Source organism: Phocoena phocoena, chromosome 3, assembly GCF_963924675.1.
Source record: "Phocoena phocoena chromosome 3, mPhoPho1.1, whole genome shotgun sequence".
In the NCBI taxonomy this organism is placed as follows: domain Eukaryota; kingdom Metazoa; phylum Chordata; class Mammalia; order Artiodactyla; family Phocoenidae; genus Phocoena; species Phocoena phocoena.
Window position 1 is genome coordinate 124,420,429 of NC_089221.1, and position 27,896 is coordinate 124,448,324.

The following is a 27,896-nucleotide window of genomic DNA, read 5'->3' on the forward strand; positions in this document are numbered from 1 at the left end:
TGGGTAATCATGTAACTTATCATCCAAACCAGGGTACTCCGGAGAATGAAAGGAGTTGTGTTAATAATTATGCTGGGACAACAGGCAAAACCCCTAAGTGTTTCGGAAAAATCAGAACATATATCAGCCTCATTAGGGCTTTTCAAGACAGTCATGACCAAATAGGCATTTTAATTGTGAGGGAGCTCTAATAACCAGGACTTTCTGCCTTCAGACTAGTAGATATCAATGTGAAGTGATTTCCATTTGAAGTGGTATCAAATGGCTTAAAAGACATGTACATGGTGAAGTAAGCAGTGTCCCTTTGTCTATGGCATTTAGAAGATAATAGTGGCGGCACTCTGAAGCCAGCTTCAGGGCTCCTGGGGCAGAGTTAAAAGCGTGAAGAGCAACATAGAAGAAGAGATAGAGGCTTCTGAGTACTGTAATTCTCTTTCTAAATCTCTTTCTTCAAAAGAATCTGAAGAATTCATGCTGTATTTGATGGAATCTAAGATAACAAAACATCTTTCAGCTACTTAGAGGATTGGATTTAAGACACCACCTGAGTTCCAAAGTATTAAAATGTGAATTAAAAAAAGAAGGACAAAATACAGATTTCCCAGGCAAGGAAAGATCATTTGCATGAAAGTGCAGATGTAAAATATGTGACTTCCAGGGCTTCCCTGGTGGCGCAGTGGTTGAGAGTCCGCCTGCCGATGCAGGGGACACGGGTTCGTGCCCCGGTCCGGGAAGATCCCACATGCCGCGGAGCGGCTGGGCCCGTGAGCCATGGCCGCTGAGCCTGCGCGTCCGGAGCCTGTGCTCCGCAACGAGAGAGGCCACAACAGTGAGTGGCCCACGTACCGAAAAAAAAGGAAAAAAAATGTGACTTCCTAATTTCAAAACAACATTTTGTCTCTGGACAGGGTAGAAGGTTCCAATTTGCCTGTGGTGGTCAGCGAATATGTGTGGAGCAGAAGTGGTAATAGGCTGCCCTGACTGAGGGGTTCCTGGGTACCAGGTGCTCTGCTTAAGCACTTGTGAATTATTTCACTCAGTCCACCCACAACTCCAAGAGGCTGATGGTGTGACCGTCCTCATTTTACAGCTGATGAAACTCCAGTTCAGAAAATCACTTGGCTAACGTGTAGGTGAGGCCATCTACACTTGAAGGATATGCAGAGCTCTTAGCCACTCTCCACACCTACTGATGTTCAGCACTGTTGTTGCCCTGAGGAGGGTGTGGCACAGGGTGGGGCACGGCCACCTGCCTTCAGGTACCCGCTGTCAGGCTGCACAAATGAAGATGACACAAAGGGAGCCAACAGACAACAGAAGAGCCTAAAACTAGAAGGTAAATTGGATGAGAAAGACTGAAGTGCTTCAGTAGGGAAGATGCTTTGGGGTAACAAAATAAGTTTCTTCTGAGCTCAGAGGGCTTAAAAGCAGGAAGGAGAGTTTAGTCTGTGTAAGGGGAACTGTATTCTGAATGAAAGTATTAGTTTGTCTCCCTGTGGTAACACAGAATAGGCTCTGTCTTTAGTTTTTTTGTTTGCATTGTTTTTCCTGCCAGCAATGGCCATCTTATCTTTTTAAATACCATAAATGCTATTTCTGCCTAAATTGCAAATGAGACATAAATGGGGTTTTGTTTTATTTTGTTTGTGGATTATTTTTAATCCACAGACTTGACTTTTTGTAGTTTCCTAAATATGTAGAATATTTAGCTAATTTTTTTTCACTTTTAGAATCTGTTTTCTCTATAGCTGTGAAAGACACAGATTGCACAGTAATCATTAATTTCGAATTGGGCAATTAGACATATTTCTTATTGGGCAGGAAGTCAAACATTTTTCTATGAGTACAGCTTGAAAATCAGCTCTAGTTTCCAAATTATGGCCATTTCCTTGTTCAATATTCTGCTTTACTTACATTACATCAGTGAATCAAGATCTTAAGATATAGATACAGTGATTATTTGCTTTTATTTTTTAAAATAAGGAAAATTAAACTCATTACAATCCTTCCTATGGGATAGTACTCTGATTTGTTGATTACCACAGTCTCTCCAGTGAATAAAGTGATAGAAAGTAATTATTACAGTCTAATGACAAATTTGTATTCCTTCTCTTGTCAGATGTTAAAGACTCAATTACAGATTTAATCTAATGAGATGAATTGTTTGGGACAGTTAAATAGTAAGTCATCTTGGGTCAAAATACCACTTGAGGGCTTCCCTGGTGGCGCAGTGGTTGAGAGTCCGCCTGCCGATGTGGGGGACACGGGTTCGTGCCCCGGTCCGGGAAGATCCCACATGCCGCGGAGCGGCTGGGCCCGTGAGCCATGGCCGCTGAGCCTGCATGTCCAGAGCCTGTGCTCCGCAACGGGAAAGGCCACAACACTGAGAGGCCAGCGTACCGCAAAAAAAGAAAAAAAAAAAAAAACATTTGAGTGGATGTTTGTCTTTCCGTCTTTCTAAGAATTATCTCACTCTAATGAAGTTATAACTGACTGCTTTCTAAATTCCTACAGGAATAAGATAAAAATCTAATTAGGCCATTGGTATCAATGATGGCAGTGCAACAGAGTGAGCTGCAAAAGTTCATCTCCATCTCCAACTGATTACAGATACGCTGAAGTAGGAATAAAAGAAAATTCATGATTGCCAAAAAAAGAATAGGATGCTATTTTTATTAATCGCCTTTGTCTTCTCTGCTATAATCATAGAAATCGTTAACTGACACCCAGTCCATCTCGGAGCCTCCATAAAATACACAAAGGAATTAGTTTTCGCACATCCCCTCTTGGACTGAAGTAGCTGCTTGCCAGGTGTTTATATCGTTCTTCTGGAAATCAGCATTTTGATGGTGAAGATAAAAACTTAGGGATATGCTTCTTTCATAAATATCCATTCAAGAACTGTTTCTTGAGTATCTGTTTGCCAGACAATGTTCTCGGTGCTGACCTTCAATGCTGAAAAGACGGACAGCTTCCCCATCATCCGGAGTTGATAATATAGCATGAAAGGGAGTCAAGTAAACAATTCAACACTCGTACCAGAAAGGTGTTTAAATTCTGTGGCATTTACTACAAAGTAAATAAGCAGTTATGTGCCACCCATACACGTCACTCACTCTCTGTGCATCTTCACAGTGGTCTTGATCCTACTTTTACTGGTAGCCCCTGGCTCACAATATTCCTTATAAGGAGTGGTCTCTCCCTTCTAAACTGAGGCCCTATTCCTCACTCCTGTTCTAATCTCTAATCTAATCTCTAGTCTAATCCAGAGCGGTTGCTAAATACATCAGTGACTGAACAAATGAATGAGGACAGAACATACACGTGCTCCTTGGGTGGACGTGGAAGGTAAAGGTTGCTTGGATAAAGTTGTCTTCAGCATCTTTTTAAGTTATTCCCACTGTGTGTCTACAGTGTGTGGGGCTCCATGCTGCCTTTCCTCCATGCTGTGTTAGTTGTTATGCCGTGTAAGGAAACCACCACAGATGTAGTGACTCAAAATAACACACATTGATTATCTCACTGTTTCTTTTTTTTTTTTACATCTTTATTGGAGTATAATTGCTTTACAATGGTGTGTTAGTTTCTGCTTTATAACAAAGTGAATGAGTTATACATATGTTCCCGTAACTCTTCCCTCTTGTGTTTCCCTCCCTCCCACCCTCCCTATCCCACCTCACAGTTTCTTTGGGCCAGGAGTCTGGACACATCTTAGCTGGGTTCTCAGAAACGCTATAATCAAGGTGTTGGCCAGAACTGCATTCTCTTCTGGAGGCTGGACTGGGCAAGGGTCCACTTCCAAGTTCAGTAGGGATGTTGGCAGAATTCGTTGCCTCATGACTATAGGACTCTGCTTGTTTCCTCAAACTCAGTGAGGAGACCAAGACTCCAGAGTGAGTCTGCTAGCAAGACAGGGTATATATCATTGAATAAAATTATGTAACACAATCACTCACAAAGAAGAGCGACCTCGCATCACCCTTGCTGCATAATGTCGGTTAGAAGCAAATCATACAATCAGCCCACACTCAAGGGCTGAGGATGACACAAGACGTGAACAGGAGGAGGTGGGGAACATGGGGGGCACCATAAAGTCTGTCTACCATACTTCCTCTAAACAAGTTTTCCTATGCCTGACTCCGACATCAATATCCTCTATGACCGTAAACATAATCCTGAACATCCTTGTCAAGGAAGCAATGAGGTGGTTTGGCCAGATGAACAGGAATGGTTCTTTCATACCTAAGAGTCTAGGGTGATTCCCCTCAGCCCCGATGGGATGATGCTCTTCAAAGTATAACCTCTTTGACTTTCTGCTCTCCACCACGCACCTATTTCTCCCCAGCAATGCCCCATGACCGAAATGAACTGTCAAAGGGCATGTAACAGTGAGGTGGGATAGTCAGCCTTTAACACATTTAATAATCAAGACCTTTTTGCAATTCAGTTGTGAGCCAAAATTCTTTGTTTTAACGAAGGTCTTGAGTTTGTTACGGGCAGAGATCTTCGAGGCTGAGATTTCGTCTTTTTGTCTGACTCATACACACTGCAGCATCTTGGAAAACACATTTTATTTTCTTGGATGATCATTCATAGGGAAGAAATAAGATCTTTCTGCAGCTAATCATTTTAGTCAATGATCATTGAGGGACAGATGAGCTTCTGATGAATGAACTTGCCAACACAGTGACACCCCAGGTTTCTGCAGCCTGTGGAAATGGGTCATCTGGAGAGACGCTTTTCTAATTCCTGGAGGTGTTTACTCCCCTCTGCTCACCATTTAAATTATACTACAAATACCTATCTCATTTTCTCAATGGCTTAAGAAGAGCTGTCATTCATTGTGCATATACCAAGAACTAGGCACTGTGCTAACAAGCGTTTTGCACACACTGCCTAGGCTGATAGTCAGCAATACTGTGACAGGGTTAAGTGACTTGCCCAGTACCATACAGGTGGTATACTAAGGCCACATTCAAAAGTAGGATGAACTGATTCAAAGATCCTACTCTTAATATAGGCTCTTTTAGTTTCATTCTTATGAACATAATAGACTTCTTCAAGATCAGATGAGCTATTTAGTGCTATTTACCCAACAGCAGCAAACATTAGTTTAGATACACATTTTTCGTTGGTATGTGTTATGGGTTAAATTTTGTGCCCCCCCCCCCACCGCCGCCCAAAAGGTATGTGGAAGTCCTAATCCCCAGTAACTCAGAATGTGACCTTATTAGGAAATAAGGTCTTTACAGAGGTCATCAAGTAAAAATGAGTTTATGAGGGTGGGTCCTAACCCAATATAACGGGGATTCTTACCAAAAGAGGGAATGTGGACATAGAGATAGATATAAACAGAAGGAAGATGATGTGAAGAGACACAGGGAGAACTCTGTGTGAAGACGAAGGATTGGAGTGACGTGTCTATAAGCCGAGGAAGGCTAAAATTTGCCAGCAAACCAACACAAGCTAGGAAGAAGCAAGGAAGACCCCTCATCTACAGATTTCAGTAGGAGGAGGGCCTTGATGACACCTTGATTTCAGACTTTTACCCTCCAGAACCATGAAACAGTATATTTCTGTTTTCTTAAGCCACCTAGTTTGAGGTACTTTGTTACAGCAGCCCTGGCAAATGAATACAGTACGTTTTCATAGTTTTATTAGGTGCTGAAATTTCAATCTTTGTTTCTCTAGCACGTACTACTCAGAGCAGCTTCTACTTCACTCCTGATATGCTACTTCAAATATATTATGGGATGGAAGACCAGAACAAAACTTGTTAGAATTGTTTATAAAATTACAGTAACCCAAGAGAGAGTTCACTAAGTCAAATCCATTAGCTTTAGTAGATGGTAAGCTATTTTATGTTGCCCAGACACTGTCTCTGCTTACTTTCATATTTCAGATTTGGTGAGATATTTCAGATATCTCTGGCTTTTTCATAACGTTTCTCTAGTCCAAGGAGTTTCGTTTTGTGCTTACATATCTCTAAGGGAAGTGAAATCTTTTCCAATTTACCAAAGCAGCATGTCCAGGATGATGAAATTAAAAGTCTAAAAATACTTATAGATGATCTGATTACTTGTATTGTCCATGCTCCAAGTGATGCTGCCTTTCTTCCTCCCAGTGTATTTTTTTTTTTTTTTTTTTTGCGGTATGTGGGCCTCTCACTGCTGCGGCCTCTCCCGTTGCGGAGCACAGGCTCCGGACGCGCAGGCCCAGCGGCCATGGCTCACAGGCCTAGCCGCTGCACGGCATGTGGGATCTTCCCGGACCGGGGCACGAACCCGTGTCCCCTGCATCGGCAGGCAGACTCTCAACCACTGCGCCACCGGGGAAGCCCCCTCCCAGTGTATTGTTAATATTTTCTGTTTATTGCAGTGGGATAATAGATTTTGGCTTCCGACTGCCATTTTCTGTGGAGTGGTTGAGAAAATGCCCTTGCTTGTTGTTTTGGTAAATCTTCTCTTCAGAAGCTCACCAGCCCTTGCGAATGTTTTCTCTTCCTAACTCCCATGGCAGAAGGGCCACTTGAGCCTCAAAAACAAAACGGCAGTGCAGTAATGAGGGTATTAGGTTGGTACGTTCTATTCAGCACCTGCTCCCAAGCTACCGAATAATGAATGAGCGTGAATTACACATTGTGAAAACAGGAGGCTCTGCCTGCTTTGTGCGTCAGGCAGTTCCGAAAGGAGCTTTGAAACTGTGCTTCTCACGCGAGGGCACCCATTTGTGAAAACCCACGTGAACAAGGCAAAGAGCTGCTCGTTTACAGGTTAACATGTAACTCGCCTGGTGCTGAGCTTTTAATAGTTTCTATAAGGTCAAGAGTTTCGTTAATATGCAACCTGTAACTTAGTCCAAATTAAATTTTACTTTGCCTAGCCTACATTTTAGTACAAAGCTGAAGCTTCATTCTTTCAGGTTTAGTCATTTAACAGGTAGTATTGATGACTTATTTATGTGCCGGGCACACAGCTCTTGAATGGAGGTTTTTCTGGATTCATTAACAACTTTGTTTATTCACATGTATATTTTAAAAATTTTTTATTGAAGTATAGTTGATTTACAATGTTGTGTTAATTTCAGGTATACATCAAAGTGATTCAGTTTATATATATACATATATATGTGTGTGTGTGTATATATATATATATATATAAATCTATTCTTTTTCAGATTCTTTTCCATTGTAGGTTATTACAAAATACTGAGTATAGTTCCCTGTGCTATACAGTAGGTCCTTCTTGGTTATCTATTTTATATATAGTAGTGTGTATATGTTAATCCTAAACTCCTAATTTATCCCTTCCCCCCTCCACTTTGGTAATCATAAGTTTGTTTTCTACATCTGTGACTCTATTGCTGTTTTGTAAATAAGTTCATTTGTAACATTGTTTTAGATTCCACGTATAAGCAGTATCATATGATATTTGACTTTCTCTGTCTGACTTACTTCACTCAGTATGAAGAGTTTTTGAAGAATAAAAACATGGTTTCTGTCCCTTTAAAGCTTACAGTTTGGTTGAGGAGATGGACAATGAATATAATACAGAAACATAAACAATGAACAAATACATAAATAATCATGTTAGTTACAGAGTCTGTTGAGTGCTTTGTGGGAAATAAACAAGGATCTAAGAAAAAGAGTACAGAGTTGGGGGTGAGGGTCATTGCTCTCGAAGAAGCCTCTCCGGTAGGTGGCATTTGAGCCAAGCCTTGCAGGACAAGCAGCTCTAAGGTGGAAGCTTGTTAGGTGTCCTGGAGCAGAACAGAGGCCTCTGTGGTTGGAACATGTGAGAAAGGGGGAACGTGGTTCAAGAAGCCACAGGAGAGGTGAGCCGAGATCAGGTTGTCTTACTACATGCTCTCACAAAGGCTCTAGTTCAAACTTATTTCTTATTTGTGCTTTAATGAACATACAGAGCCAGTCAGGAAAGGGGAGATATTTGAATCTGTAATCAGTTTGGAGATAAGGATAGAACATTCACAGTGGGTGGTAGGAAAACAAGGATGGAAATCACAGAGAATGGGATCCATGAGCTATTGTAGATACTAGGGCAAAAAAGAGCCTGGAGATTATTAGTTCAACTTGCTCCCTCTGTAGGTAAGGGATTGGCATACTTTATCTGTAAAAGGCTAGATAGCAAATGTTTTAGACTTTGTAGGCTATAGGGTCTGTCACAACTCATCGACTTTGTCATTGTAGAGTGAAGGCGTCCAGATAATATGTAAGCAAATGAACACGACTGTGTTGCAATAAAACCTTATTACAGACACTGACATCTGAATCTCACGTGATTTTTTATGTGTCATAAGATAGTATTCTTTTTTATTTTTCAACTATTTAGAAATGTAGGAGCTCTTCTTAGCTCATAGCCGTACAAAAACAGATGATGTGCTACATTTGGCCCATGGGCCATAGTTTGTCAACCCCGGTACAGATGCTAAAACTGTGGCCCAGGGAAGCAAGTGATATGCCCAAAGTCACAAGGCAAATCAGAGAGAAGGCTAAGAAATCATGTGTTCTAGCTATTAGGCTGGTACTTAAAAGAAAAAAAAAAATAGTGTCTTCATTGATAAAAGTAATGAGAAGATATTATGTAATATCTTATAATAAGATTTTTATGTAATACTTTGGTTCAAATCGATAAAGATGGCATGTTTATTTTAGAAATTTGTGGGGGAATATAGAAAAGTATTGCAAAAAATAAAAACCCAGTGGTAATCTAATGTGGTTTATTTCTAGCCTTATTTCGTTGAGCATTAAATATATACTGATACTCTTTTATAGAATTATCACTATATGTATAGGAATATTACAAATATATACACATAGTCATATCCTTTGTAAACAGAATAATATGAAGGTATTTTATATGCTCAAATCATGTAGTTGTCCACCATGATATTCATATGCCCATAGCAAGGCTATTTGCAAGGTGTCCATCATAAGCAGTGACTGATGGCGTTAGAATTATATAATGGCTCTTCCACTTACGAGAGAGGCAACTGTGGGCAAGTTACTTAGCATCTCTGACCCTCATTTGCTGTATCAGTAAAATGAAGAAACCTATACATAATTTACAGGGCTGTGGTGGAGATAACTTCTAACGTATGCACAACACCTACATAGAAAGTGTTCAATAAATTTATAGCTATTGATTAATATTGATACACTATACCATTTGCTTCCATTACTTTCCTTGCACTAAACTATGGGGAAAACATACTGTTCCTTTCATACTCTAGAATACATCATCACCAAAATGACACATTTATCTTATAATACAACCATTAAGAAAACACAATATTCTCGTTTGAAAGCAGAGTATGACATAGTAGACAGGGTAAGGGGCTTTGGACTAGTCAGATCAGGGCTCAGTTTGGGGCTTCGTCCACTTATTATCTGTATGACTTTAGGAAAATTAATAAGCTCTGAGATCTATTTCTCTAATTTGTGAAGTAGATTTAATAATGTCGTATATATTAAAGCAGGAAAAATATGACAAGCCTTTATTACATTGCTCAGAAAATCAGGGATGGCTAATAAAGGGAAACCATACTATTTTCCCGCCAGTTGGAAAACAACTATGGGCTATTACAGAACCTTGGGATGTTAGAGTGAAGGTTATTGTAGAGATCAAGTCCTACCTGCATCCAAAGGCAGAATTTCTTCCACAACCTCTCCAACAAGGAATTGTCTTCCTAGCTTTTAAACACTTCAGAGGTGAGATACTCATTACCACGTAAGGTAGATGATTTCATTTTTAGACATGCTGAATTTTTAGAAAGTTCTTCCTTCTGTGGACTCACAGTCAGCCTCGTGGTTCCCCTGCTGCCCATTGGAGCTGAACTAAGTAAGGTGTCAAGTCAGACAGGACTTTTATTAGTCGTCACCCACTCGTAATCTTACTGGTAATTTATCTCTAGCCTCCAGGATTCCTTATGGTCGGTGCCCTGTTGTGATTAGTGTTTGTTCCTTGTTAAGTATGTTGAATATCACTCCTGGTGTCAGGTAAACATGAACTGGAATCCTGACTCTTCTCATAATAGTGGATGACAATGCAGTAATTCCTGGAATTAGCCCTCTGTGTGCCTCAGTGGTCCCATCTGTGAAATAAGGGTAATAATTATACCTACTTCATAAGGTTGTTCGAGGATAATAGGGCATAAAGTATTCAAAGGGCTTATCCTTATCTCACTTGTTGCATTAAATGAGATCTATCATCATGAGTACATCACAATGGTTCCATGATAGTTGAAAACAACTATTCATCATTTATCGTTCTCAGTTTAACACCAGTTTCTTGCCATCTAGCCCTTCCTACACTGACACTTCCTAATTACTTGTTCAATGTTTTCTGAAAGTCAGTTGGACAATTACTATGTGCCAGATACGAAACTAGAAGTTTTACACGAGCCATCTCACTAAATCCTCACAACAGCTCTATAAAGCAGATACAATTGCTGTCCTCGATTTATAGATTCACGGGGCCGAGTCTCAGAAACATATTACCAAACATGTTTCTAGTCTCAATAGAAAACTAACTGACATGGGACTAAACAATGAAGGGGATTTATTATTCTATGATACTTGCAAGTCCAGATGTATACCAGACTTGTAGGCTATCTTGACCCAGCACCTCAGCCTAGGACTCTATGCTAACTCCTTTAAATCCAATGAATCACACACCTTCTAAAAGCTTTCCCCAGGACAGCAAGGAAACTTCTTCCTCAGAAGCCCATAGCTTAACTCTTCTTCCTACTTAACGGCTTAAATAAGCGTTACAGCCCATCCCAGAACCAATAACCAGGACTGTGGAGTGGCATAACTCTCACTAGATTAGGCCTTAGTCATAGAACCGTCTCCTAAAGTCAAGCGTGGGATAGACTCCCCCAAACAAAAGGACTACAGCGTGTGTGTGTATGTGTGTGTGTGTGTGTGTGTGTGTGTGTGTGTGTGTGTGGCAGAGAGGTTAAATACCCAAACGAGAACTGAAATGATTAAGAGAATAAAGAATGCATGTGAGGAGGGCAATCACAATGTACATTATACAAGGTTCTAACTTGCCCAAGGTCCCAGAACTAGCAAGTTCTCAGCTGAGATTTGAAACTGGGTCATCTAACTCCAGAGCCCCACTCTTAACATCTAGGTTCTACTGCTTCCCAAATAAACCTAGTAATGCCTGGGAAGGGATAGAAACATTTGTGATTACTAATTGTATTCTACACACACACACACAAACACACCATGCAGTACAACACAGTATAGCATATACAAGGCACACGTTTAGTCCACCAGGGAAGCCTGTACCTTGCAGTTTGGGGTTGTAATCCCAGTTCTGTCTGTTACTTAAAATCTTGAACCATCTCTGAGCTCCCCCTTCTTCATTTGCAAGAATGGGTGTAGGGCTTCCCTGGTGGCGCAGTGGTTGAGAGTCCGCCTGCCGATGCAGGGGACATGGGTTCGTGCCCCGGTCCGGGAGGATCCCACGTGCTGCGGAGCGGCTGGGCCCGTGAGCCATGGCCGCTGAGCCTGCGTGTCCGGAGCCTGTGCTCCGCGACAGGAGAGGCCACAACAGAGAGAGGCCCGCGTACCGCAAAAAAAAAAAAAAAAAAAAAAAGAATGGGTGTAATATCTAAGTTATGGAGCTATTATGAAGAATAAGAGATGCTGTCTCTCAAGTGCCTGCCATGTGCCTGCCACAGCATGGACAATAAATAATAGCTATAACCACTCTCTTGACTCATGGGAAGCACAGCAGTTTGAAAACACTCTTATGGACTAGCCCCAACACCTCTTCCTATGGCAATGGCAGGCATTTCCAATCAATCTTTTCCCTTGGACATGGAGGTCCTTTACCAACACAGCCTGAAAGCCTTCAGTCTCTTTACTTCACTTCCTTGTAATGGCTTCTGTAACTAATACTACCTTGAACAAACTGTGGGAAAGGCTGGGATTGAGTAACAACAAAAAGAAGTAGCCAGAAAGTAGCTAAGAGTGTAGATCTTAAAAGTTCTCATCACAAGAAAAATAAATTCATAACTATGTATGGTGATGGACGCTAACTAGACGTAGTGTGGTGATCATTTCAGAATATACACAAATATTGAATTATTATTTGCACACCTGAAACTGATATAATAGTCACTTATGTCTCAATTAAAAAAAAAAAGAAGCGGCATCCAGGTGGTAAGAAAGTTGGAGGATGATACCTGGCCCTTACTAATCCAGTCCTGTGGGACACTGAAGAAGTTGAGTTTCATTAGGATACACTGATTTTCCTGTTCCCTCTTCTCAAATACCCCATATCAGATTGCAGGGTGAGCAACTTGATTCCAGGGTAGGCACAGTGAAGGGATGTAATTAGCCTATTAAGTTCTGCTAATGTCTTGTTAAAGTCATTCAGGTGAGAACAGCAGATACATCAGTTCCGCCTTGGACCCTGCCACAGGGAGTGTTGCATTTCCACACTGCTATTTGTAGTTCTTACAGTAAGAATCAGCTGATTCAGCAGGACCTGGACTTTTCTGTTTCATCAAATCAAGATGCAATGAAGGATTTCTACAGAATGTGTGTGTTCCCAAAATTGTACTTTACCGCTCTGCAAATGATGGGTTTTTTTCATTGCCAACAGTAAATATAGTGCATCTGGCACATGGAGGGTGTTTTGTTGTCATTGTTCTTATTCTTTGGTGCTAGTTTGCTTTAATACATGGCTTATTATTCCAGAAGTTTGAGAAGCCAAGGGACTAGATTTACTCATTTTTCTGACAAATATTTATTTAAACACTGACTTTGTTCTGGGCACTGTGATGAGCCTAGGAGCTACAGCACTGAACAGCACAGAAAAGATGTCCTTGCTCTGAGAATCTGGGGGAAAAACAAATAATGAACAAATAAAGAAGAAAATAGGTAATGATAGTGCTGTGCTGAAAATAAGATGGAGGTGAAGAGATGAGGATGGAGAGAGCTACTACTCTAGATTGGGTGGTCAAGAAAGAACTTGGAGGATATGATATTTTAGCCAAGATCTGAATGACAAGAAGACACAAGCCACCTGAAGGTCTAGGGGGACAGGACTGCAGGCAGAGGGGACAACGTGTGAAGGAGACCAAGAAGAACAGTGCAGTTGGAGCATGGTGTGTGGCAGAGAGAGTAGGCTATGAGATGTAGCTCAGGGCTCCGCAGGACTAGAGCACCTACAGGTCATATAAGGCTGGGGTAAATGGTTCGGATTTTATTCCATGTGGGTTGGGAGCCAATGGAGTCATTAGGCAGGGAAGGTGTGTGTAATGAAAAACACCACCCTGGCTGCTATGTGGATAATGGATTGTCAGGGGACAAGTGGAGAAGCAAGAAGAACAAGGTATTATACTATTGCAGACTTCAGTATGGTGATGGTGGTAGCGCTGGAGATGGTAATTCTAATGTGTGTCTATGTGTAAGTATTTTTTCACTGTAGTAAAATATACATCACATAAAATTTATCATTTTAACCATTTTTAAGTGACAAAGTACATCAAGTACATTTATACTGTTGTGCAACCATCACTACCATCAATCTCCAGAACTTTTTTGTCATCCCAAAATGAAACTCTATAAATATTAAACAATAAATCATCACTCCGTCTTTCCCCACAACCTTTGGGAACCTCTATTCTATTTTCTGTCTCTGTGAGTTTGACTATTCTAAGGACCTCATATAAGTAGAATCATACAATAATTGCTCTTTTGTGCCTGGCATATTTCACTTAGCATAATGTCTTCAAGGTTCATCCATGTTAGAGACTGTATCAGAATTTTATTCTTTTTTAAAGCTGAATAATATTCCATATGTATATACCACATTTATCTATACACCCATCCATGGATACTCGGGTGGTTTCCACCTCGTGGCTATTGTGAATAGTGCTGCCACGGGTGTACAAATATCTGTTCAAATACCTGCTTTCACTTCTTTGGGGTATATACCCAGAAGTAGAATTACTAGATCAAGTATTAATTTCATGGGTTTTTTTGGTGTTTGTGTGGGATTTGGTGGATATCAAAGGTTCTCTTTAGGATATATTATATTTATATTTATCATGGCTGCTAAACATACAGATGGAAACATCAGGCAGGAAGTTTTACATATTATTAGTCTAGAATCCCTGGGTCGTGTCTGGTGATAAAAGGTATATGATAGAAGGTCATGCCGCCCGGTGGATAGGCTGTCGTGATGACAAAAGAATGATTAAGGAAATGGGAGTGAGGAAACAGTTGGGGTGCATGTTATTTTCAGCTCCCCAGGTGATCCTAGATACACCCAGGTTTGGTAACTACCCAGTTAAACCATCTTATAGATTGCCTTACATGAAGAAAACCATTTAGGATTATTGGAGAAGACAGAAAAGATAAGAAGTTGTGCTTAAATTCTGAACTAGAAAATCTCAACTTGTTCTAGCAGGAATTTTAATACAGCACCTGGGTTTATTTTCATTTCCTTTCTCCTACTGCATGAATAAACAATCTTATCACACTGCCATTCACCCTGTAGTGACTTAGAGGTTACCTCATCACTTTTTAGAGAAACTATGTACTTAGAATTTATGCTTATAAACTTTATTTTTCTGTTAAAAGTCCACTTTTTCTTTTATATTTTTCTTAGATTTTCCTCATAGTCTTTCTCTGAATTTAGTAATAAACATGCCTCTTTACCACTTTAAACCCCTTTGGCATGGCTCCTTTTGAACCTTTCTTACCCTCCCCATCCCTGAGGGAACTATGTCTCATCTATCTTTATATTTCTCATATCCTAACACAGTGACTTATCAAAGTAGATAAATGTTTGATAAATAAATGAATATAAGATTGAAGTAGGACATATCACCTTAAACTATGACCTCTCTGATCTCCATATTATTCTTTAAGCTGCAAGGAAGTTTCTGGGGAAAGTAGTGGATATCACAAAGTGTGGCTATAACAAATTTTAAAAATTGCACCTAGGGATTTAATAGAAAGCCCATAAAGTGCCAAACCCACAGCAATTCATTTCTCCTAGCAAGCCCTCATAAATTCAGGCCACGAAATCATTGTGCTCATCTTGCCACACCCAAGTCTCTCCCTTCCTGGCAGGGCTCCTCAGGGCCTCCTCCTCGCCTGGCAGACACTACCTGATGCTCACTGGTACAGGTCTGAAAGAGGTGGCAAGAGCCTAATGGCTAGTTTACCTCGAGCTTTAAACTGCAGAGTGTTCAATGGTGTGCTGGAGTGCTCTGGTGTATCCTGGTTTATGTATTAATCAAGAAACCATCCCCGCCATCAAGGAGTTCACGATCCAGTTGGAGGAAAAATGAATAGAAGTGTGATAAATGTTGTGACGGGATAAGCATACCATGCAGAGCACACAGGAGGGGCCATTGACTCAGAACTGGAAAATCAGGGAAGGCTTCCTGTAGGAAGTGGCATCTGAGCTAAGAGGTGAGGGATGACTCTGCATTTTCTGGGTGCAGTGGTTCAGGGCTCTGATTCAGGCAAAGGAACGGCAGAAGGTGAGGGGATGCAGGGAGCTTTTAGGGGACTCCATGCCCTCCATGTGGCTGGCACAGGAGCCAGATTATGAAAGGGCCTTTAATCCATGTGAGTGAATTTAGACTTGATAATTTTTGGAATAATGAAATCCATCAAAGGGGTTAGGGTGGAGTCTGCAATACTGAGAGCTTAGCCAGGGAAACATGCAATTTGAAACCCCCTTGCACTCTATGTTTTTAGCAAATTATACCCTGAACCAGAGAAAAATTTGCCACAGCTACAAATGACCGCTTATGAATCCAGAGCTAATTTTAAGAACCTAATAAACTAAACGAGAAGATATTCAAAGCTCATGAAAGTACCCATGCACCTGCCTGTTGGGTGGGGCATATACTTGGTTCTGTGTGTAGCTAAGAGGCTTGTTATTCATTAATATTTTCAAAAGAGGACTCTGACAGTCTCGGTCTGTCACAGACTAAAGTCACCTTATTCTAGTGACATAAAAGCCACTTGACTAGGCTGAAAATGTGTTCCCAAACCTGTTGCAGAATTTCTTCCCTAATGGCTTCTGTGAATTTGGGTTTAAGGGCTTTAATGGTACATCAGGGAAGGGCAGTAAAAACCGGAGTGTGGAAGAGTGAGGGCTGCTACGAACTACAGAGCTGTGCTGTCATTGAGGAACACTGCTTACAATAATATTTGTTTCTTGAGGACTTCTGAAACTCTACAGGCCATTCCTCTAAGTACTTACCATCAAACCTCTTAGTATTTACCATCAAACTACGGCCTTCGTTGGAAGGGGGTGGATTATGTTCCCTTCTATGGATTTAAGGATCTCACCAATGCATAGAAAACTGGTCCAAATCCTTTAATTAACAATCCCAGGAATAATACTTATTAAGCAACTAGAGGCATTATAGCATCATCCTAAAAAAGATTCTAATCTCTGCAAGTTTAAAATGTAATCACTTTATAGATCATTTTGTTTCTCTTTTTTATAGTCTTTAAGTTTACCTCATCTTTGTAGCTCTAGAGTTACACAGGCAACAATGATGATTAGTACTACTACTGTACTACTACCTTATGACAATTTAAATGCTGTATGATCACACACTACTATATGTAAGAAAGATAACCAACAAGGACCTACTATATATACCACAGGGAACTCTACTCAATATTCTGTGGTAACCTATATGAGAAAAGAATCTGAAAAAGAATGAATATATGTATATGTAGAAATCAATCACTTTGCAGTACACCTGAAACTAACAAACATTGTAAATCAACTACACTCCAATAAAATTTAAAAAATAAAAATTATACATAAAATTTAAATAAATAAATAAATGCCGGATGATCTATGGAGCAATACTGACACACTTGGATATAATAACGCTGTAGAACTTAAGAGTCTGAGCTTCTAGGGACTTCCCTGGTGGCACAGTGGATAGAACTCCACGCTCCCAATTCAGGGTGCCCAGGTTCGATCCCTGGTCGGGGAGCTATATCCCACATGCATACCGCAACTAAGAGTTCGCATGCCACAACTAAGGAGCCCACCTGCTGCAACTAAGACCCTGTGTAACCAAATATAAATAAATATTAAAAGAAAAAAAGAGTCTGAGCTTTTGAATGCGAGAGACCCAGGTCCAGAGCCCTGTTTTTCTGTTTATTAGCTCTGTAACCTTGGGGTAAGTTACTTAACCTCTTTAAGCCTCAGTTCTGACCTAGAAATTGGGGGTATTAATGGTAACTATCTCAATTCACTGTGAGAACTGAATGAGACTGTGAGTGATGAAGGGCTAGTACATTCATTCCTAGCTAGCATTCTTAAGCAGTTCACCTTTATCCTTTAGTTCTGTTTCTTTGTTTTATTATGAGCAACTTTCTCCTTTCTTTTTACTCCCCTAGGGATATGAAACCTGACAATATTTTGCTTGATGAACATGGTAAGTAAATGATTTGTTTGCAATCAACCACATAACATGCACGTAGAACAAGCTGGTTATCCCCAGCAAAGTAGTACTATATAGGGAAAAAGCGTCTTACTCGGTTCAGTTGAGTTGCATGTACAAACTCCATTTTATGGTGGGAGGGACCATATGGGGGAACTTTATCATTTACTGCAGTGACGTTGTACACCCTTAAATAGCCTTACATTTACATAAGGAGAAAGTTATTCTCTTTTCAATTTTCTTCCATTCCTACTGATTTCTTCAAGAAAACCATCCCAGTTTTTTGGTGCTAGTTTGCTTTAATATCTCTATAGCAATCATCTCCCTTTTTTTTTTTTTTTTCATAAAGACAGAAGAGGCTTAGAGCATTTGGTAGGCAATAGTATCTACCTAGAGATTCGTGACAGACTTTCCTTCTTGTGAGGGTAAACTGGTTTCACATTTACAGAAGAGATATCAAGTTTTCTGTTCAAAGGTTTTCAGTTACTAAAAATCAGTCCATTTAAAGAAAGATATAAAGCAGATAAGAGTATCTCTGGTACCCAGCTATGAAAGTGACAGAGGGATATGGCAATGACCATGATGGTGATACATGAATGCCTGAAGTTCAAGAAGCACTGATTGAAGATGTCCTACAGAACAAGCTTTGACCAACAGTGATTAAATGTGTACAATCTCTTCCTAATATTATTTCAATGTACACTTGGATTTATTTATTAGAGCAGACCTGTAGGACACACAGCCTGCATGTTTTAAATGTTACAGAGGCAATAAGATCCTTGTTAAATTTTTAGAAAGCTGCTAGGGAAGGGAGTCCTAAATCTGAAAAGCTCTGTATCTCTCTAACTTTTACAAAAGGGATTTGCAAGTGGGACTAAAACTCCACGGGCCATCCGTCACTTATTATTTATTTACCTAGTTGCATTTTAAGCCTGATTTGCCAGACGCCACGTGTGCTCAGGGGGCTAAGAAACACTTTTGTGTATGACCTCTAATTTCAAAGCTTGGAGCCATTATTTATTTATGGACTGTCTAAAAAGATTTTCTCCACTTTCTTCCGATGCCTTATTTCTTCCTTCCCTTTACTGCTTCTGACATTTGGGAATAGTTTCTGAATCTCAGAAATGTGGGCAATGGTGAGACAACATGAAGGTGACTTTCATTAAAGCACCAGCTGTCTCTGCCTTAAATAGGAAGCAGGATCCCCTCTCACACCGGTGCAGATAAACTCTGTGGAGCTTCACAGCTGTGGACAAGGCCTCCCCCAACCTCTAGAGGCCATCTTTGCACCATGTACAAAAAGGTGCTCTGTGTGCCTACCACAGCCTTGGGAAGGTGACCACTGGTAATGCAGAGCCTGATTTCGGGTTCTGTCCCCACTTCCCCCTCACCTGCTTGCCTTTGCGCCCTACATATTGCTCAACCATTTGTCAGGACCCTGAATGGAGACATATGGGTCCTGTCAACCAAAAACATGTACCTTCCATTCAGAGAACAACGTTTCGGTCTTGGATCTCAAACATGGCTTCATCTTATTCCTACCATGAAGTCGTCCTGTTCTCTCTCATTCAACTTCTTTCTCTTCCTCATTTTCTTGTCAACTTGGTGATTGCAGATTAGGAGAAACATCCAGGAATAAATTAATCTTCGAGTTTATCCACCCTTAGAGACTACCCTTGGGAAAGACTGTGTGACATCGTAGATAAGAGCATATGGGGTTCTGAGCTCAAAACCCGGTTCTCTCACTCACCAGCTCTGAAACGCTCGACAGGTTGCCTAAAACTTCTCGGCACCTTAGATTCTTCAGGGATGAAAGGCATCCTTACTTCTCAGGGTAATTGTAAACACTAACTGACACCCTGTTTATAAAGTGCTTGATTGCCACGTGCACAAGGAGATCACTCAATAACGGTTAAATGCTAGTATGACTCCATGAGGTAGCAGGGGCTTTCTCCCCTACAGAAGGAAGCTTAGGTGACTTCATTTTGTTTTATATGACTTTATCTATATCATATAGCGTAAGTGAAAGCTGGGTCCTCACCTGTCTCTACTAAAGAATTATTTTGATTCCAGGTGGGATATACCAAAGATTGTGTGTGGCTACTTCTTAGGTCTTGCGTTTAAACAGTTTTCTCTGACACTTAATTCTCAGGTAACTACACTTTCAGTGGCCCATTCTGCCTGTCCTTCATGCACGCAGGGGGTTAAGCCCACTTTTCAGGGCATTTTATTCTTGGTTGGACTGGGGCTCTGTTACTTAGGGACTACAAGTAGGCATCCCGGTCTGCCTGAGGGACGGTCCTAGTCTACAACTGTCATCCAGTGTACTATTTACAAAGATCTTTTTCACTCTCAAGTTTTGGGGTTTGGACAATGACTTAAGAGGGGGCTCTTCTGTATTTTTTCCCATCCTAAACTGAACTGGAGGATCACTGCAGTCAATAAGAGAAACATTGCTTTGGGAAGGACTGGATATGTGAATGGGATAGAAGCAAACATAAAGGTTGCGAGCCATTCTCTAAGCATTGTCCTGGGGATCCCTTTCTGGAGAAAATAATTTTTTGAGCTTATTTACTTTCCGTTTATTCAAATTCTGAAAAATTAAGCTTTTAGGCATTGCTCAGGGACCATAATTAACTACTTTGAAATGAAGAAATTCCCGGTGGCCCTCGCTCCCCAGCTCATTATGCACAGCTGCTCTTGGGACAGCCAACTGGACCACAAATCAATGCCTGCCTTTGGGAGTGCTTTCTGGTGTGATTTTCCAAGGTCTCACGTTCGAAAACTTCATTTGTCTCCTCTGTCTCCTCTCCTTCATTTATAACTTTTCACCCTTTATGGACAAGAGCATGTACGCCTCTTGCATGGGGACTTAGCAACTGTAAAGGATAACTGTTTACCTCTAATACACCTCCTATGCCCGTTCCTCCAAGTGAGCTGTGTATTACACCACATAGCTTATATTTTAATTCCGCACCATCAGGAAGAGGCAGAAATTTTGTTTTACTCTTACTGATTCATATTGGTACATGTTCATCAGAAAAGGTTGGTATTTGAAGGAGCTAAATTCTTTTGTAAATGGAGAATCCTTCCACTGGTGTGAATGAACATTCCTTATACATCAGAATTTGACTTTAAAAAGTCTGCAATTTACAGCATACCTGTTCTCCTTAAATGTCTCACTCACTAGTTCAGAGCCCAAGGTGGCATTAGATCTTGCATGGCTCATAACCAACTGTCCTGATATATAGGTTTCATGTCCTACCAACTTAAGTACCCCATGCAATTCGATCAGTTCAATAGTGTCTAAAATTCTTGTGTTTTTCCTAAGCTATTCAGGAAATAAGTGCTGCATACAAGGAGCAATAATGTCTCCCTGGTGTATCTGAGAGAATGACAATTACCACATCATCTATAATTTAGGTTTCTTAATATCATCCCTAGTCACAGGGAACAGAGAAAGGCAAAAACTCGGTTTGGGGGTGTGAGGAAGAAATAATCCTGCTACCTTAACAGCTTCTCCCTTGCAGAGTCCCAAAATGTACCTAAAAATCAAGTGGGTAGCATCTTAAAACCTATATATACGTATACATATATGTATATTATATATACACACACACACACACGCATATATAGAACTCTGTACCCTATCCCCAGATAATCAGGTGTATACGTCTCTGCTAGTGCCTAACGATATGAATTTTTAATAAGAATCCTAGAAAAATGTGACACACACGATCTAACTATCTTTGAGTTGAGGAAATTTTTGAAAGTTAGGAGTCACGCCAACCAATTGTTTATGGTGTCCTTGAGGGCTTTGTTGAGAAACATCCTCAGGCTGGACACAGGCACAGTGCAAAAGAGTATAAGTAATGACCACAACGATGACTAAATTCAGTGACTCAATACTGTGAGCTCCAATTTTTAATGTGATTCTTTGCCTCAAGGTACAGAGGTGAAAAGAACTGGCAGATCACTCCCTATAGGGTGTTCACAGTGAGGAAGTTCTGAGCCTTGTATCTGAAAAACTTCACAGTAAGGCAGTGGTTCTAACTGGGGATGCTTTCGCTCTATAGTCTCTCCCTGCAGAGGACACTTGGCAATGTCTGGAGACATTTTTGATGGTCAGGATTCTATCTAGGAGAGGGAAGTCCTTTTGGCATCTAGTGGACAGAGGCCAGGGATGCAACTAAGCATTCCACCATGCACCGGACGGCCCTTCACAGCAAAGAATGATCAGGTCCTAGATATCAATAGTTCCAGGTTGAAAAACCTCTGTTCTAAGGCTCCCTCAGAGCCGGGGCTTATGGAAGAGGCCAGAGTGGTCCCTCACACCCAAGCAATTCCTGTGTCCCTCCATCAGCAGGTGACTGAACCTTCCTCTGTGAGCCAGAACTCAGATCCATTTCCACAGCACAGAAGGGAACATGGCAGAAGGATCCCCACGGTGAGCACAGGGAAGTATGGCAGCATCCTGGGCCAGGAATGCAGACGTCGGGGCTGGTGGCCAGGGGCTCTGCTTGCCTTGTTCAGCTTGAGGGCAGCAGGCAACAGTTTCCAGTAGATCCTGACCCTCAAATGATTCCTCCCCATTGTTTACCATGCACCCTGGTGGGGGAACCCTGAGCCAGCCAGCAGATAGTTCTTTTCGTTTGTTCAGCTCTTTGGTCTTACGATAAAGCGCAAAAAGTTTTTGGACGATTTATAACCCACCAAAGAAGTCCTGGACCAAATTGTAGATCCTCATTCTAGCTCTGCTACGTCTAAGTACTGAGAACTTAGCCACAAACAGCTCTTCTGTAAAATAGGAACTACTTCATTAGGCTAAAGTGTACAAAAACCTTTTGAAACTTGCAATTAATCATATGAATGTAAAAAATACTACTTATGACATTAACATTCTTTCAACTACATTTGAAAGAAATGTAATGAGTGAGTACTTACTGCAGTCACGATCTTCTACTAAGCCTAGTCTTCTTTTAAAAGTGTGGTCTCAAACTTTACTGGGTATCAGAATCACCTAGGGAGCTTTTTTAAACACTGGGCCCCCATCCTCCGAGTTTCTGATTCAGTACGCAGAGGTAGGGCCCAGGAATGTGCATTTCTAACACTTTCCCAGGTGATACTGATACTGCTGGTCTGGGGACTGCACTTTGAGAACCAACTGATTCTGAAACATCCTCTACCTTCTACATGAACATAGCCAATCTTAGGACTGAGTCGGCTTAGAACACCTGCTCGGGCTAACGTAGAGGATCCCGTGCCTGGCTGCCCATCTGAATCACCTGTGGAGTTTCTTGTTCTGTTTCTAATGTGGATGCCTGGCTCTCCCACCAGTCCCACTGCATTGGTGTCCCGGGAGAATGAAGTCCAGGAGTGTGAGTTTCACAAAATCACTCTGGAGCGTCTGATCATGACAAATGGCAACTTCCTGCCAAATGCTGAGCAAAGCCTTCAGCATTATTGTGCCCTATATATTGTGCCCTAAATAACAGCATTATTTCATTTGATCTTCCCAACAACCTCGTGAGAAGATGACTACTCTCATCTCAACTTTACAGAGAGGGTAAGTCTGAGGATAATACTTTTTGAGGTAGCATAGCTGGTTAGTATTAGAGCCGGGACTTGAAGCCAGGCAGTCAGACTCCAGAGAACAGACTCTTAATCATTAAGTCTCCAGGCTCACCTGTTTTGTATCAAACCTTGTGAAACATTGATCCAGTGCTTTCAGCGTGACCCACGGGGAGAAACAGAGAAAGAAAATACTGAAACAACCTATATTATGATAGGGTGATTTCTGGAAATCATCTGTTGGTACCACTTATGCAAGAATACCTTGACTTTCAGCTTGATGAGCGCTACTTTATTAAAATGTCATCAGATATAAACAAAACACTTTTTGCACCACACAAAACCCTGGTGATAAAGACAGTGAGATTAATCGTTAGCGGCAGGCTGGATGCTATCAGGGAGCAGACAGTGCAGTTGGCAGGGGGAGCGTGGTCTGTGGGATATGGAAGAAGAATCCCCTCCACTTACCACCATATCTCATCACAACCACAGAAGCATGCAAATGGAAATGCCAACACTTCACGATCCTCTCAAAACATATGACTTTCCTGCCAACAGCTGACAGAACAGGCTTATCCTACTTCTGGCTGTGAATGGAAGGACCGTAATACACTTTGTAGGGTGTGCTCCCTGCTGAACTTAAGTGTTAGACCCACAGTATACTGCCATGAGTGCGAACACTGCAGAGAGACCCTAGAGATCGTCTAGTCCGCCCATGAATTTTTTTTTTTTTTTTTAAGGGAAACGGGTTCAACACAGGAAAGGAACTGCAAGTGTACGATGTATTGGGAGCAGAATTCAGGGCAGGACCTAAGTCTCCTGGCTCCCAGTCTAGGGCTCTTTCTAGAGCCTCCTTAAAAATAAAACTTGACTTTTCCCTACTTTCGCTTTGTACATTATTTTGTTGGGGACCACTGGGGGACAACCTGAACTATCAGACAAAACACTACTAATGATATTCAGAAAAACAAGGAAAGAACTCTTTCTTGGCAAAGAAATAAATATATGCATCCAGTCATGTCTGCTTTGTATTAACAACATTTGTTTCTTTAAAAAAAAGATGCTGTAAAGATGCTTGGAAATGATACTTCAAATAGTTCTTATCTACCCCGCTCTTGATTCTCACAGGCTGTACCAACTTACAATGCTGACAACAGGCAAAAATTGCCTAAGTAGAATTTACCAGAGCGTGGGCTCTTAAAGACCAAGGTTAAAACTTTCTGACATTGAACTACAAATTTACAACCAGACATTAACCTTTTCGTGTTTTGGCACCTGGAGGGTTGCTCGTTTAGACGATATTGGTCTTGAGGGTAGGATAATTGACTTTTTACTGTGTGTACCCAATTGCAAACGGCGTACAAGAATTTACAAACTAAGCTTCCAGGTGCTATTGATAAAAAAAAAAAGCGTGGTCTGCCGCTGGGTTGAATGGAACTTAACGTTCTCTGTGGTCCTTCTCCCTCGCAGGGCACGTGCACATCACAGACTTCAACATTGCTACGATGCTACCTGTGGAGATGTGCATCACCACCATGGCCGGCACCAAGCCTTACATGGGTATGGGCCCCCTGAGCCGCCACAGCGACTAAGAGGAAGGCTTTTTTATTCCTTCCTGTAGACACCATGTACTACGGGTTCAATCATCTGTAGGGCCTTGCGGCTAGAAATGACGAGTCCCCCCTCTCACTTTACCTAGAGAGCTTCTAATTTCACAGGTCTGCGGTGAGCCTCAGGAATTTCCTTTTAGCAAGCACCCAGACTGATCTTGATTCAGGAGAGTCACGGATTACATGTAAAAACACTATTTTATGAGTTATTAAGGACAGTTTCTACCTACTTCCTGATGAAGAATATTAATAATTAATTCAATAAATACCTACTAATTGCCTCTGTGTACTCAGCACTGTTTCAGGTGCTGGTGGTGCCGCAGGGAGCAAAACATACAAGGTCTCCAGCCCATGGAGCTTACCTTCTAGTAAAAGGAGTTAAAAAAAAAAAAAAAAAAAGAATCAAACAGAGAAGGTACAGCCATAAGTAGGGTGGTAATAAGTGACATAAGTATTATTATAACCATGATTTACATAATCCTGCATAACATGCATAGGGCTATAAGTTCACAAAGTACCTTCCAGTTATAATTTTGGTTTTAGGTTTATCACCACAACAATCCCATGAATAATTCACAGGTGGAATATTGGAACTTGAAATTAAAGGCAAGAGCAATGCCACTTTCTTTCAATATTTCATTCTCTTCCTCATGGAACTAAAGAGAGAATTAAAGAGAGAGAGGAAAAGAGAACTGTGCAGGGCCACCTCACTTTCCAAGAGAAAGAAATCATCTGTGGGGAAAAATGAGCCTGATTTTATATGGTATTTGAACAACTGCAAGTTCCTGGCTTCCAATTATCAGTGGGGGGAAGAAGCCTCCTTTGTCCTTCTAAAATAATGGACACACATAATTCAGCCTATTTTCTTGCCTGAAACCCATGGTGCTCAAATGATAAAAAGGAATCTCTGAGACTGCTGGTCTGATGAGTTTATTCCCTAGGTTTCCTGGGTTTCCATATTAAGGGCTACCTGCTTGGAGCCAAATCAGAAAATGTGCATCTGGGTTTTCTAAGCCTGGTTTCCATGGTGAGAGGAGTAAAGGAAGACCAACTTTGTTTTCTCTCCCCAGTGATTTTAAATACAATATCCGTATAATTTGATTCTCCTAAAGGTTGGCAATTCCAGTCTTTTCACAACATAGAGCTAGGAGATTGGAATCCTGTCAAGTTTCTCTGCACCTCTCCACCCTCACCCTTATAATTAACAGTTACCAATATTTATTGAAAGCCTTCTAGGGACCAGACAATGTGTTAAATGTTTTGCATTCATTGACTGATTAATTTTTTCTCAACAACCCTGTGAGGCAAACTGTAATTATCACCATTTTACAATGAGGAAAATAAGAAGCTAAGTAATTTGCTCAAGATCACATAGCTAATAATTGAAAAAGCCTAGATTTAGAGCAAGCTCGTTCTGACTTTAGAAAGCCAAGCTTCTCCCTAAAAGACACAGAAATTTAAAAGTTTATGTATTTATGATTCTTAAATAGATGTAAGCCAAATTAGGTAGGCCATACTCTTAGAAATGTTTCTAGTTTTATTTTTAAAAATGAATATCTGACTGTCAACGCTTATATTTTCATCCAGAAGTTGTTCTTGCCTTTGATTTTTGGATGGGAATCTTCCTAAGAGGTATCACAGGCGGAAGTCTGCTTTCTCTTTTTAAAAATTATGTTCCCGGGCTTCCCTGGTGGTGCAGTGGTTGAGAGTCCGCCTGCCGCTGCAGGGGACACGGGTTCGTGCCCCGGTCCGGGAAGATCCCACATGCCGCGAAGCGGCTGGGCCCGTAAGCCATGGCCGCTGAGCCTGCGCGTCCGGAGCCTGTGCTCCGCAATGGGAGAGGCCACAATAGTGAGAGGCCCGCGTATTGCAAAAAAAAAAAAAAAAAAATGTTCCCAATAATTTGGTAAAATCTACCTAACAGACATTCACCAGCACTCATTTTATAGCATTCCTGCAGAATGTAATTAGCAATTAACCAGAAAGAAAAAAAATTCTAAAAAGAAAGAAAACTAGGATGAAATACTGAATGAAGATTATAGGAATATACAACATTTTCTAATGTAAGATGCTGAGCATATTATACAGCAGTTCCTCGACTCTGGCAATAAGAAGATGAGCTGTCAGTTCTTTTTTTTTTTTTTAACATGTTTATTGGCGTATAATTGCTTTACAATGGTGTGTTAGTCTCTGCTTTATAACAAAGCGAATCAGCTATACATATACATATATCCCCATATCCCCTCCCTCTTGCATCTCCCTCCCTCCCACCCTCCCTATCCCACCCCTTGTCTGTCAGTTCTTAAGCACCTGCACCCAACAAGGAAGTTTTACTTTTTTGAATTCCTCATCTTCTACCTCCATGCTCTTTCCAATCAACTCCAATCCCTCCTTCTCCCCATCCGTGGTCTGTGTAAATATCATTCAGATCGCTTAGAGCTTAACCAGTTAAAACATTCCTCTTCTCCAAATTAACCAAACCAAACAAACAGATATACTATGGAAAATGCTGATTAAGCCATGGGGAAATTAATCTCTCTACTTGTAGCTATTTAGGGTTTCCTTCCAGACCTTTATTCTGCATACACACAAACACAATTTTTTAAGTTGGATCATACTGGAGTTTTGCAACCCAAATTTTCACTTTAAAATGTAATAATAGGCATCATATAGTGAGAATCTATTATGTCCCAAGCATTTTGCTAAGTTTTTAACATTATATCATTAAATTTTCAAAGCAACTCAACGAAATATGTTTTCATAGATTAAAAATAATCAGGCCTCCAGGGAAAGCGACGTGATTATAATCACACAGCAAGCAACTGGCAGAGCACAAAGTTAAATCCAAATCGAAAACGTCTCAAGTCTGGAATGCTGACGGTGATGACAACAGAGCAGGAGGGGTAATGGCTGACATTTACTGAGCTCTTCCTATTGGCCAAGCACTGGCCTAAGTGCACGTGTGACATCATTTAAACTAAAAGCAATTCAGTGAGGGATGCTAGAGTCTAACCCTCCACACGCTGCTGTGCTATCTCTCCGCCTCCTGGCAATAAGCGTGTCTCAGCCAGAACGGAAACCACTACTCTCTGACTTCAGAGCCCGGCTCTGCACAACTGACACTACTTATTTTTCCAGGCCCATATATATAACTATCGTTTTTAATGTTCACGTGCTACAGAATTAGAGGGCTGCATCAAAATCTATTGAACCAATTCTTTATTGTTGAATTTTAGGTTATTT

The 27,896-nt window shown here is 41.0% G+C and overlaps 1 protein-coding gene across 1 annotated transcript in view; it reads left to right on the plus strand.

Annotated features, from left to right (window-relative positions):
• Positions 1-27,896, plus strand: part of STK32A (serine/threonine kinase 32A) — an 83,703-nt gene that overhangs the window by 35,229 nt on the left and 20,578 nt on the right. Inside the window, exons 4-5 of the mRNA XM_065874062.1 lie at positions 17,429-17,466; positions 24,514-24,603. Coding sequence (XP_065730134.1) covers positions 17,429-17,466; positions 24,514-24,603 — 128 coding nt within the window. The remainder of the gene's footprint in view (positions 1-17,428; positions 17,467-24,513; positions 24,604-27,896) is intronic.